Here is a 12390-nt window from a genome sequence, read left to right as displayed (position 1 = left end):
ATGCAGCAACTGTAATTTCAGCATAGCAGGAAAGGCCAAACGCCACGTGCATAGGTGAAAATGACGGAAGAGAGGATATTGTCTTGGAAGCCAATCAACATCTGTTATGTCTCCACAGTTAAGGGAGAATTGGTATTTCCTCTTAAAATCTAGGAGACTGTTCACCTGACCCTGCACACACTCACAATTGGATGAGTGCAGGCTGACACCAGTATCTAGCAAAAGGTAGGACTCCTGGCAGTGGACCTGCAATAGTCTGCATAGGTCCGGCATCTTTATATGCTTTTTACTTTGGCCTAACAAAAAAAAAAAACCTCTCAGAAGTAGACTTTAATAATGAAAATAATTTTTATACTCTTCTGGTTTGCAGTTTTATTTTGGAACTGAATGTTCTCTAGGATATTTTATTTATTTTAATATTGTTGCAAACTTTTGCTAAGGAAATTATGTATTTTAAGAGTGATTACATACTATAAAGAAAAATATATTTGTACAAAAAGTTTTATATTTGGATTGTTGCAGGGATATTTTGCTACTAGACTTTGACGTCTCATTATGCTAGAGCTGTTGAAAACGAGGGCAGCCCCAGAGTCTGGCCAGGTACTGTCCAATGCTGTCTTTGTGCACTAAAGTGATATACAGGTGTTTTAGATTATTTTTTTCTTTAAATAAATTTTTAAAAAGAGAAACTGCCTGTATGACACATTCAAGCCCCTCCTGCCCCCCTTAATGGGGCAGGCACTGCGGACAGATTCTGCTGCTTCCACTTCGGTGGTTGCTGCCTCTCAGAAACATGGCCCTCGTTCTGGCAGCCGCTGTCTCTCTCTCCCTCCCGGAGGCGGCGGGGCCGGCCTGTGGGGCTGCCCGGGCCGGCCGGGCGGCACTAGGTGGTGCTGCGGGCCTCAAGCGCGGCGGCGCGGGCAGCGCTCGGCCCGGGCTCCCGCGGCGGCCGAGCCCTGCAGCTGCCAAGGGCCGCGCAGGCGGGGCTTGGGCTGAACGCCCTCGGCGGTCCTGGAGCAGCGCCGGCCTGGCCTGCCTCCGGCTGGGCGCCTGTGCTGCTCAAGGCGCCGCTGGGTCCGGCTGAGCCCGCAGGCACCGGGGCTCGCTCTGGAGCTGCTCACCCGGCGTCTCACTGGCTCCCTCCAGCTCTGTCCCCCATTGCATACTTTCTGGCCTTCATTACACCTTTCCTTTGCAAATATTTTTTGGCAGTTTTTTCCCCGCCCGGTCCCTCATACTGTACTTTTATGCTTGTCTATCTTCTAGCACTTACCTGGGTCTCTTTGCTTTCTTTCTGTGGGGGACACCTCCTTGCGCCGCCTGGTTTTCTCCAGAAAGCAATGCCTCATGCTCACAGAGGACTCTGGATACCCTTGGCTCTCAATTTTGCCATGTCACTGTTTCTTTGCCACTAAACTCTGATTGATTTATAACAATGGAAAACCAACTGTGTATTGAAGTAGTATCACTTTTGAATCCCATCTCCACTCCTCTTATCCCCTCAAACTGTTCGCCTCACACTGTTTGTCCCTTGTCTGACATAGTCAGCTCTCCATTTGCTCAAGTCTTGCAGAGTACGTGGCCAAGGCTGGCTGGAAGGCCAGGGCTGCTGAAGTGTGGCCAAGTCCAAGGAGGCGTGCCAAGGGTCGCTCTTTTTCAGGATGTTACTCAGAGTTACAGCAGACACACCAAGTGGGGGAGTTTATAATCTAAATAAACAGGATGATCAGAAAGATCAGCAGAAAAGAATGACTATCATTAGAACTAGTGCATGCTTCAGAGCTTGCGACACTGTTCATGTTTTGTGTCGTCGTCAGAGTTAGAAGGTGGTAGGTAAGCTGGATTCAGCAGACGAGGACACATTTCAGGAAAGAAAAAGATAAATACAGCAGGAGCATGTAGCAGATGAGACATATGGAAGTAACTGATACAAACACTCAGGAGGAGGAATTTGAAGGAAAAAGTAAATCAGTTGACTGATTGCCTCTACCCTGGGCTACAACACTCACTGAAACAGCTTCTGCCACCAGTGCCCAGCTACCACCATCACACTGCCAGTCCCAAAGAGCCCAGGCAAGTTGCTGCCCTCTCAGGGCAACTGAGAGAAGAGTGTGTTATTTCTTTCAGTCCCAAACCACTGCTTCAGCTCCTCTGGAGTTCAGGCTGGAATAGGAGGTAAGTTAGTACCAGCCTCCATGAGGAGGATGACACAGCCTCTCCTTCCCAACACAGGTTGAGAAGAGCACGTTACCTTCTAGAGTAAGTGTTCTTGTACTTTCTGTCCTGGGGTGACAGTTCCCAGGGATGTTTGCCTGAAACTAATCTGGGAAGTTGCACATGCTGTTCGTGATGGAAAATGGAGCACAAGAGGGAAGGGAGAAAATAAAAAAGAAGCAAATGAGGCCATAACCAGTGGAAGAACAAACAATGACCTTCATAAGCACAGGCTGAGCATTACTTAAGGGAATTTTTCTTCTCATGTGCTTTGCTTTGCATGCATTTGATAGAACAAATATAAAAAATACTCTTACCAGAGCACTTGGTCGTTAAAACCACCTATGGGTCTGTACAATGTGGGTCTGTACAACATACAGCCAAAGAGAAGAGCATGCTGACTTTAATACTACATGTGGAGATTTAATTTTGCAGCCTGCTAAGAAGAAACCAAAGAAAGTTGAAAAGAGATTCTGTAGCTGTCCTTAAGTACAGTGGAGAAGGGTAGCCACACCGCTAGTACAGCACTAAGAAGCTCTTGTGAGAGCAGCGGCTAAGCTAGGATAGCCTAAACAAACTTGAACTGTGCACACTTATCCATTTCATAAATCTTACATACAAAATAACTACATATTAGCGGGAACTGCTCAGTATCTCACTGGAGTCAAACAAGCCTGCTATTCCAACAAACAAGTTTGTTTTCACAGTTGCTTAACTGGTGTCTTATCAGCGGTGCTTTATTCATTAAATATCCATTTCCAAAGTCTTTCTTAAAATCCACCTCCTCCAGTTCCACAAGCCTCAAATCTCTCAGGCTGTTACATCAGGCTGCTAAACACCTGATGGCATCTACACTTTTTGAATTCTATCTACCTTGTTTAAGCAACAGGCTTAAATTATTTCTTAGTAACTTCAGGCCTTTTAAAGCATTTTCCTGTATTAATTCTAAATTGGCGTTAATTGCTGTAGGCAATTTCAGAATTACATAATTTGTTTCATTTTATTTACCAAAAAAAATATTCTGGTGATTATTTTTTTCCTCAATTTTCTATTATAGATTTTGTATTTTAGGTCTATAGTTACTTGGTTATGATTTAACATTTGGAAAAAAACCCACACCACTTTAGAACTGACGTACAATTGTTCATTAATGGACCATTAGTTGCTGTCTAAAAACATCTTGCAAATTAAGCAATACAATGCAATACAGTAATACGTTTCCTTTACAAACCCCCATGTTCTCTAAAACCAACTTCCTGTTCCTAGGATAAACAATATTTATACTAAGTTCATTCCCCAGGGCTCACTTCAACCTCAAAATACAACCCTTGTAAAATGCAGCCAGAGGTTTCTGAGTGATACTACAGCCCAGTACCACCATACCTTGTGCTCCCTTAAAGTCACTTTTTAAGTTTCTTGAAGAACAGCCCACTTAGTAATTCTCAAGTCTCTTACCTATGGTTTGATCACCATAAACATCACTTTAGCTAGAGTTACGACCAAGAAAGCTATCCTTTTTCCTTCCTCCAAGCATCTTCCACCACCAGAGGCTATTTTGCTTCTCCAGTTCTACTGGAAAGCTGGAGGGTTTTGGATGTATTTTGTAAATCACTTAAGCTGTATTACAGGAAGAGATGTGCCTCAGGCCTGCTGGTTTTGCTGTTGCTGATGAATGTTGCTGCCTTTGTTGAATGATGGAGAAGGTTTCTTCATGGTTTTAATTTTGGAGTTCATGCTCAGCAACCCAAAATAAAAAGAAAATATTGTCTGATGGATTCAGACATTCACTTAAGGAACACAGTCCATATTCTTGTCAAGAAATAAGAACCATAGAGATGCTGAAAGCTTTTATTTTCAGGACTGGCTTGAAGTGAAGAGCTGGAATGTTTAGTACTTACCAGAGTTGATGGATGAGAAGTATCTTTCATGTTTCTCTGGTTGAAGACATTGACATGTGTATAAAGAATGTAGTGTAGTCAGATGAGGGCTAAATTAAGTCTTCCACTGCCCCAATGGCCTGTCAGATGGATTCGACCATAGAAGCTTCCCTATACTTTCTGAGATACCCCTCCATGGAGATGGGGTCTCTCTATTCACTTACCTCTTTCAAAGTTATGGGGTAATAGCTGAGAGCAGATGCAGCATAGATGGGCGTGGCCCACCACAGCACACTCCAATCCTCTGCTTGAGATACAGGAAGCAAGGAAGATAAAGGATTTTGCCCATTACAAACCCAAAGTGAGAGTAGCTGGTATGACAAGTCACTCATGAGGAGTGCTGTTTGTAGAATCACAGGAATAACCTGAAGACACAGTGAAACCCTGAGCTCATGAACAGAGCCTGGCCTTGCTTCAGCACAATCTATCACAAACCAAGTGATAAGCCAGCAGAGAAGTCAGCACGTTCACAAGCAAACTGTGTTACAGTTTTGTGGTGTTCACTCTTTGAGGGCAGGATCTGCTGTGGCCTAACAAGAGAGATTAGCTCTTAGTGCAGAAGAGAACCACCAATTAGGAGGTCTGCAAGATACTGTGAGATTAAAGCTGCATGGAGATCTCAGACTGTGTTGAACTGACAGACAAAATTATAGCAGATAGAAGTCATAAAGGTGAAAGATGCAGATGAAGAGTTTAGGACAGCAGGCTGTAAAGGAAGGATAATGAGGGCATTGAAAGGCAATGCTAAATTTAGCAAGAGACCTAACTTCCACACCACGACCAAAGTTACTCTCTCCTCTGCAGATTTCCACGCACAGTACAGTACTGATTAGTTTTTACTCTCATAGACAATATGCAGTTCTAAAATATGCCTCAAAGCAAGCTTTAGAACACTGCCCAGTATCTTCCCACATAGAAGCACACTGTTAACTCTTGATCTAAACCAGGTGTGACATTTCCAAGGTGTATTTTAAATGCAGAACAAACCTGGCTTAGAAGCATGTCAGGATTTTTCTTTAAAAAACTGTTATTACAAATTCTTATGTTGAAATTTATGTGATCCTTACAAATTGTGTCTTCCACTTGTGTTCTTCCTTGGCCATGAAATCCCTACCTGAGCTTCTCACACAAGCTACCACACTGCTGCTCACTGCTTCAGTACATCAGGGATCCTACTTGCTCTGACCTGCAGTGCTTTGTGGCTGACTCATTCTGCTAAGACCCACCAGCAAAAGCAGCATCCATTTTTCAGCATAAAAATGAATAAAAAAAAAATAAAAGTAAAAATCAGTCTCAAGAGAAATGACCTATATTTGGTTCCACATTACTAGCACAGCAAATAGAAGTCTTAGTGAAACAGCAATTGCCTAAAAACAAGGTACTTTCTAAATATATTGTGCAGGAAATTATTTCAGAAATAAGCTTCTAATATTCAATATCTATAGAGCCAACACACACACAAGCTAAGGGAAAGAAAGACAATATGCCATACAAAGATTTTATTGACATGAAGCTGGGATAACTGTTTTATATACAAAGGCAAAGTGTTAGGAAACAGTTAATCCTTTCCTTCTCCAGGCTTATTTTGAGAAAAATGCTCTTTTGGATATTAGAGGCATATCACTGTCCAAATTCCCCAAACCATCTTCCATTAACCCAGCAAAAGGCATCCAAATCTGATCTCAAGAAAAAGCTGTACTTTCCCCTGCCTAACAGGTGAGCTATCTCAACAGTGCACATTTCCACATTCCTACAATTCACAAGGATGTAACTGCAACTATTGTAGAAAGAGGCTGGGGAAATATGCCCTGCATAGAAACTTCCCTCATGGGAACATGATCTACCTCAGTGGTGGAGAGAAAAATGACAAAGAGTTAATTTTAACTGCAACTCAAATATAATTTTATAGCAATTACATCTTAAATCCACAACAGAAATTGATAAATTACATAGTAACTCATTGCTACTACATTATCTTGGATAATACTGTAGTTAAGCTTTTGCTCAAATTTCTTCTCAGTAAAATCTGTTTCTGTAAAACACTGTTATTTCTTGGATGCTTTTAAAACACTAATGAAGCATATAAAAATTTTTACAGTATACAAGAAAAACAAAGTTAATAAATGATCACATTTTCTTCAATTCTATCAAAGAGTAAGAGTCTGAGAAAAATAACTTTTGTTGCATTTTAATTTCTCAATCTCTTTCCTTTTTTAAGAGATGAAAGTTATAAAGGAAATTAATTACATTTTAGATGAAGAGAAGCTTGAGAAAAACAAAATCACAATTCAGCAAGCAGATGATGATGATGATGATGAAATCAAAGCATTTAGTATGGCTTGTAGCTGAAAGTAATTGATTTGCAATTCCAAACTTTTCAGTTATTGCCACATTCACTAATTTTTTAAGTGAAGATAAAATGTCTTTAAAATGCATGAACAATAGCTTTAAGCCATTGTTGTATATATTGTGCAACTCATTTGAATGCAGGTTAACATGTGAACTTAATAGAATATATTTATGTACAGTATATACACAAACAGAATCCTGTGGTAGGTACCCCTGAATATTATTTAAATAAGTAATTTTCATATTAAAAGAAGAAAAAAACCAACCATCTATGGAGGAGGCAAAATGCCCATTTCTGAACTTTAAATCAATATAATTTCCAGCTGATGTACATAGAAATAAAACTGTGGTCCTGTACAAGCTTTACATTACAGAGTAACAGTTTGTTTTTAAAAAATATTTACATATTTAAGTACTTGGTTCTTTGCAATAGAGGTTATATGAACACAAAAAATTGTAAGATAGGCAGGTTTATTTATTGGATTTTTCTATTTGTTCTTTTTTGTGCAAATTCCAAATCTTTCTTTTTGTGTTATTATCTGCCTCTATTTGCCTTGTATTACTGCTGCTGCTTTTTTTTAGTATTCTGAGAAGGCTGGGTGACTTTGCTTCTAGGAACAGGAAGAAAAGATTTAACTCTTGAAACACCCAACTCTGTCTTTGATTTACTGTTGCTGCTTTCCACAGTTCGACTGCTGCTGAGAGGACGCATTCCATCCTAGAAATAAAGAAAAAAAATCATTTTGTGTATAAATAAGTATCACCGTTTGACATGGTTGGGTTGTGCTTCCTTCATTTCGGCCAACATCTCCCCAGAAATTTTTTTTTTATTCTGTATGAAAGCTTTTGACCAAGTTTTTCACAAATCTCCCAAGTAGCTAAGCTTGTCTACTTGCAAGTCAATATAGTAATGCCTCCTGTTGTTAGCAGGAATTTTTAAAGAAAAAAATTACTAGGAGAAATGTACAGTAGGAACTGGTAGGTCATCTGACTTAGCCAATTATCCAGGCATCACTACTATGTGAAGCTCTGATTTGGGATGCTCGAATATGTGTTTAGAGAAATATTCAAAAGCAGTACACCTACTTGTGGATCTGCAAGGTTAAAATTATTTCTTTTAGTGGAGACTGTTCTATAGATTTTAACCAAATTACAGAAAATATTCGAACTTTCTGAATATTTGGATATGAAGAAATATGAATGCAAGGCTGTTAACTCATCTGACCCTGAGATTGGCTCCACTGGTCAGAGCATGGTGCTGATTACAGCAAGGTTGTGGTTTCAGTCCTCGTATGGGTCATTCACTCAAAAGCTGGACTCAAAGATCCTTGTAGGTCCCTTCCAATTCAGAATATTTGGTGGTCTGTGAAAGTCAGCTCTTTTAATGCTAAGGTGTGCTACTTAATCCAGTTTCAGAGATTTCACTATATGGTGAAGATGGTGTCTCTAGAAAACAATTTACTGCAGTCAGATAAAACATCAGGACTGGCCTCCAAAAGACCCCTATCAAAGGAACACAGAAGGCCTGGTAAGGGAACACAGACCAGAGACCCTGGCTAAGATTAACTGAGCTCAGAAACTCTCTTGATGTTCACTAACACAAAGAGCAAAAAAGAAAAGGGAACAAAATGTAACAACAGAGAAGACGCAATTTTCCAAAGAATGAAAACTAAGAAGGACATAATTTCATCTCTGTATTTAGTAGGGATGGTAGCATCCACAAACAGTAATAAAAATTTCTGAAACAAAAACAATAGTAGACTTACTATATCTTCCAATAATATTCAGCTTATCTTCCCACTCTGAAACTACTCTGAAGTTACTGAAGTTTATTTACATATATAACATAGCAAGATGACTGTATATTTCAGCAAATAGGTCAAAAGTAGGAACTGAATACCCCTAAAAATGCTATTCTTCACAAACTTTGGTAATATCATGTCTTTTCAATATTTTTGCCCCTAAGAGCTTTGCTATCAGAGCAAACAGTAATTTTACATCAAGAATTTTAAAAGTGGTGCTTTTCCAAACTTAGTGAGTGACATTAATTGAGAAGAAACAACAAACCCAGATTTTATTTCTCTTCATATCTGATGGAAATAACTTGTAGTGCCAATGTAATGTCAAAAATACTTGGCCTAGGGAGATGGCTTTATGTAGAAAGCCAAAACTGAAAGCATATACATCCATTGTTGTAATAAATCTTTAGCTTCTAAGTCGCATGAAAGAAACTTGGAATGGTAGTCTAGCAAGTTTCCTAAGAATTATGACATTATTTTCTTGTAATAAACAGGGCACTAATTCTTAGGATCCAATCAGAAATTCAGATTTGGAGAAACTAAAGACACCTTTCGTATCCTACCATAAAACTCATTTCACCTACCTTTTGTGCTGTTGTTTTATTTGGGTTAGTACCACTTGCTGAAAATACAGGAATGTTCTGGGAGTTACTGAACATCAGTAACTCATCCTTAGAATCTGCAATCTAAAGGAAGATAAGGAAATGGTGATTTTTTAGTTATTCACAGAGATTATATTTACATTTGCCAATTTTTGGAGGCTTGATTTTATTTTCATGGTTTCTGTACAATGCAAATATCCAAAGAACAATTAAAATATCTCTTCTTTACTCTTAAGTGCATTTTTAGAAGATGGGAGATGGAGCTTTCATATAAACTACAATCAGAGGAAGATTAAACATGCATTTCCAGAGTGATACTTTTCAGTGGAGATTAAGGGCAGTATCCCATCAAATTTTAATCAGCCTTCAGGAACATCAGAGAAAGGAACGATTGTTTTCCCTTTCTCCTGCCATGTTTCTTCCCTTCTATTTTTCCTTCCTTTTTTTTCTATTTTTCCTGACCAGAAAATAACAGACAGAGCCTGCTCAAGATGTTGTCCTCACTGAAAACTAGGTATTTTATCCTGGGGCAAGCTGATCCAATTCAATTCTGCAACTGCAGAAGTATTCAATCCCAAACCAGTGAAGGCAGCAGGAATATATTCGAGTGAAAGGGCAAATTAAAGAGCAGAAATACTTATTCTGTTGGCAGCCTGAAATTACATCACTCAAAGAAAGCATGCAACAGCACCCTTACTTCTTCAAGGCTCTATTAGACAGCTGGGGAATTAACAACAGAAATTCCAGCCAAGGATGGTTCCACCCATGGTGAGGAAACTGAACAAAAGACTTGACATCTATCTCCTTCCTTATCTAACCCATATTTCCTTGAATTGTCATCAACAAGCAATTATACTTTGCATGTTATTAAACACAATTTTAAGTTGGTTACCATTTCTTTAAGCACATCCCATTCTTATAAGGATAGCTACAATAAATCCCTGCTAACTGACTAGTGATTAGCTTGCCAGCTTGGTGCATGTGACTCATACAAGTACTGTAAATACTTTAAGAAAAACAACCCAAAACAAAGCACTATAATAAAGGGTTTCAATAAATGGGTTGAAAAATCTTTCCAAACACAATATTTCTTTATTTTTTTTTTATAAAAACTTGGTTGTCTTCTAAGAATAAACAGAATACTTAATAAAGCAAAACTAATGGAACTGCTGTTCAGGGAAATCCTAGAGGATGTCATGCACAGCCTCACTGGACAGTAGCCTAAGGGTGACTCTATCCATGTTTCAAAAGATATGGAACATCTGCTCCAGTGTGAACATAGCCTGCTGTCACAGACATCCACATCAGCTGTGCTAGGAGGAACGATGAAAAAGAATAAATAGCTTCAGCCACAGGGAAAGCTGCATTCTATCAGTATAAAAAGAAAAATGAGAAAGATGCACAGCTCTACACTCTGCCTCAACAGGTCTGCCATAAACATCCACAACCCATTACAACATAGAATTTAGCCCAAAACTATGAGCCCTGCAAGCATCCTTCACCCTCTTTTGCCACTGTTAAAGAACTAGGCCAATCCATCCTCTCTTGCTTGGGGCAGTAAACTGCTTTTTGCTTACAGAGCAGAGGAGCTTTAAGCCAGTTCTGTGAAGGCTGATGGCATTGTATTAAACAAACCAAATGTTCAGTGAATATCAGGGAAAACTTTCTATGTCTTTATGACTACAGAACAGTTTCCCACTGGGAGCAACAAGAGCATGAAACACAACAAGGGAACAGTAATGCAGGGAATGGCTGTTCTCAGGGAAGTGGTCACAACACCAAGCCTGACAGAGTTCAGGAAGCATCTGGACAATGCTTTCAGGCACATGGTGTGACTCTCAGTGTGATCCTGTGCAGAGCCACATGTTGGATTCAATGATCCTTGTGTGTTCCTTCCAACTCAGGCTATTCTATGATTCTATAGAAATTTCATCCTTCACTGCAAAAATCTTCATAAGAAAAATTGGTGAAGGTGTAATTTAAAACAGTGTATAGTAAACCAGAACACTTATGTATCATATATTAGTTGGCTTTGGCTTATTCCCAAACAATTTAATAATTTTCTTCAGTTCAAGTAGGGCTTGTAAATCAAAAAATTATTTTAAACACATAATAAAAACTCAATATGGTAATGTAGTAAATTGTTTAAAAATCTTGTGTTTACCTTGCTTATATCAGGCTCAGATTTGCTGGAACACATACTTTGAAGTTCCTGCACAAGATCTACTTCATCATCAGAACCAACAGACAGCCTTTGCTCCAGATTTAATGTTCTCAAATGATCCTTCTCTGTAGATCTGGTTAAAAAACCCAAACAAACAATCAGAGAGAACATTTAAATTAAGATGTTATACAGAATTTAAAAATAAATATTATAGACATCTCAAACATAGTGATTTTTTCCAAATGACCTTTACTACTACAAACAAAACATCTGATGAACTGACAGCAGTAGTTGTCATTAATTATCTCATAATAGTTCTTTCTATACAAATTATTCTCTCTATTCTGAAAATCTAACAAAGGATTCCTCTGTCTTGTATTTTCAAAGACTCCCCTATTTTTAAGATGCAGCAATCAATTTCATTCCACTCTGCTTTTTGGAAATAATTCCAAACACTTAAAAAACCTCTGGCATACTGGAAGCATAAATACTCTATTTTCTCTGTGCCTGTGAATAAGGTAGAACTGAGGTTTTAGACTGAAGTGAGGTCTCAAATGCAGTTCCCTCTAGCTAATTCATACACTTTCTCAGGGAAACTCTGTATGAGTGGGACTAAAGTGCATGTACTGTACCATCTTGAATTGCCATTCAGCAAGCTGAAATAGCGAGAGGAGTTTTTAAAATATAATGCCAGTTGATAAAAGCATATGGTCAACTTTTCAAGGCAGAGTAAGTGTTACATAACATTCTTAAGTCATAGACTATTCTGTTACATAAAAAGACATGCAGTGCTGCAAGGCTTGAAATAAAGAAATGGATTCTAAAATTATACCAATGTATATAAATTTTATTTCCTCTCAGAAATGAAAATTAAAAATAATTCCTTTCTTCACATATGGGACCAAAACATTACCAAAAAACTAATGATCTATTCATTATAGTGTGCTGCTTTACAACAGAATGCTATCATCTTTTTTTTCCAAAGTGTCACAAATACCAGAAATTAAAACTTACTTTGTGGTGAGAGAAGCTCTTTTCTTACAGTTTGGTTGCAACACAGTCTTAGATTTTATACCTGCACAAAAGAGAGATTGACTTGTTAGTGTGTTACCATGTGTGTTGATTTCTTTATTCTAAAATCTATGATAAAGAGGGAAAATGTGTTCCCATTTACTAACTAATTATGTCAACAGGGTCTGTCAAAGATCAGAATACATCCCTTGAAAGTGTTCAGAGTAACAGAAAGAACTGCTGAAATGGCAAATAGGGGATGAGTTGCCTAAGCTTTTGTGAAAGAGAGGACATGAGGTTTCTGTGTTAGGCAT

At 38.6% G+C, this 12390-nt stretch overlaps 1 protein-coding gene across 3 annotated transcripts in view; it reads right to left on the bottom strand.

The window, feature by feature from the left end:
• Nucleotides 1-5635: 5635 nt before the first annotated feature.
• The window catches only part of CTTNBP2 (cortactin binding protein 2), a 77862-nt gene continuing 71107 nt past the window's right edge, over nucleotides 5636-12390 (bottom strand). For all 3 annotated transcript variants that reach the window (XM_068189897.1, XM_068189896.1, XM_068189898.1), the window contains 4 exons: nucleotides 12080-12140; nucleotides 11066-11198; nucleotides 8884-8985; nucleotides 5636-7218 (listed from right to left, as the gene is read on the bottom strand). In XM_068189897.1, coding sequence (XP_068045998.1) covers nucleotides 7060-7218; nucleotides 8884-8985; nucleotides 11066-11198; nucleotides 12080-12140 — 455 coding nt within the window. In that variant the 3' untranslated portion in view covers nucleotides 5636-7059. The remainder of the gene's footprint in view (nucleotides 7219-8883; nucleotides 8986-11065; nucleotides 11199-12079; nucleotides 12141-12390) is intronic.

This window comes from Anomalospiza imberbis, chromosome 5 (assembly GCF_031753505.1).
Source record: "Anomalospiza imberbis isolate Cuckoo-Finch-1a 21T00152 chromosome 5, ASM3175350v1, whole genome shotgun sequence".
Classification (NCBI taxonomy): Eukaryota; Metazoa; Chordata; class Aves; order Passeriformes; family Viduidae; genus Anomalospiza; species Anomalospiza imberbis.
This window is presented reverse-complemented; position numbering and strand designations above follow the sequence as displayed.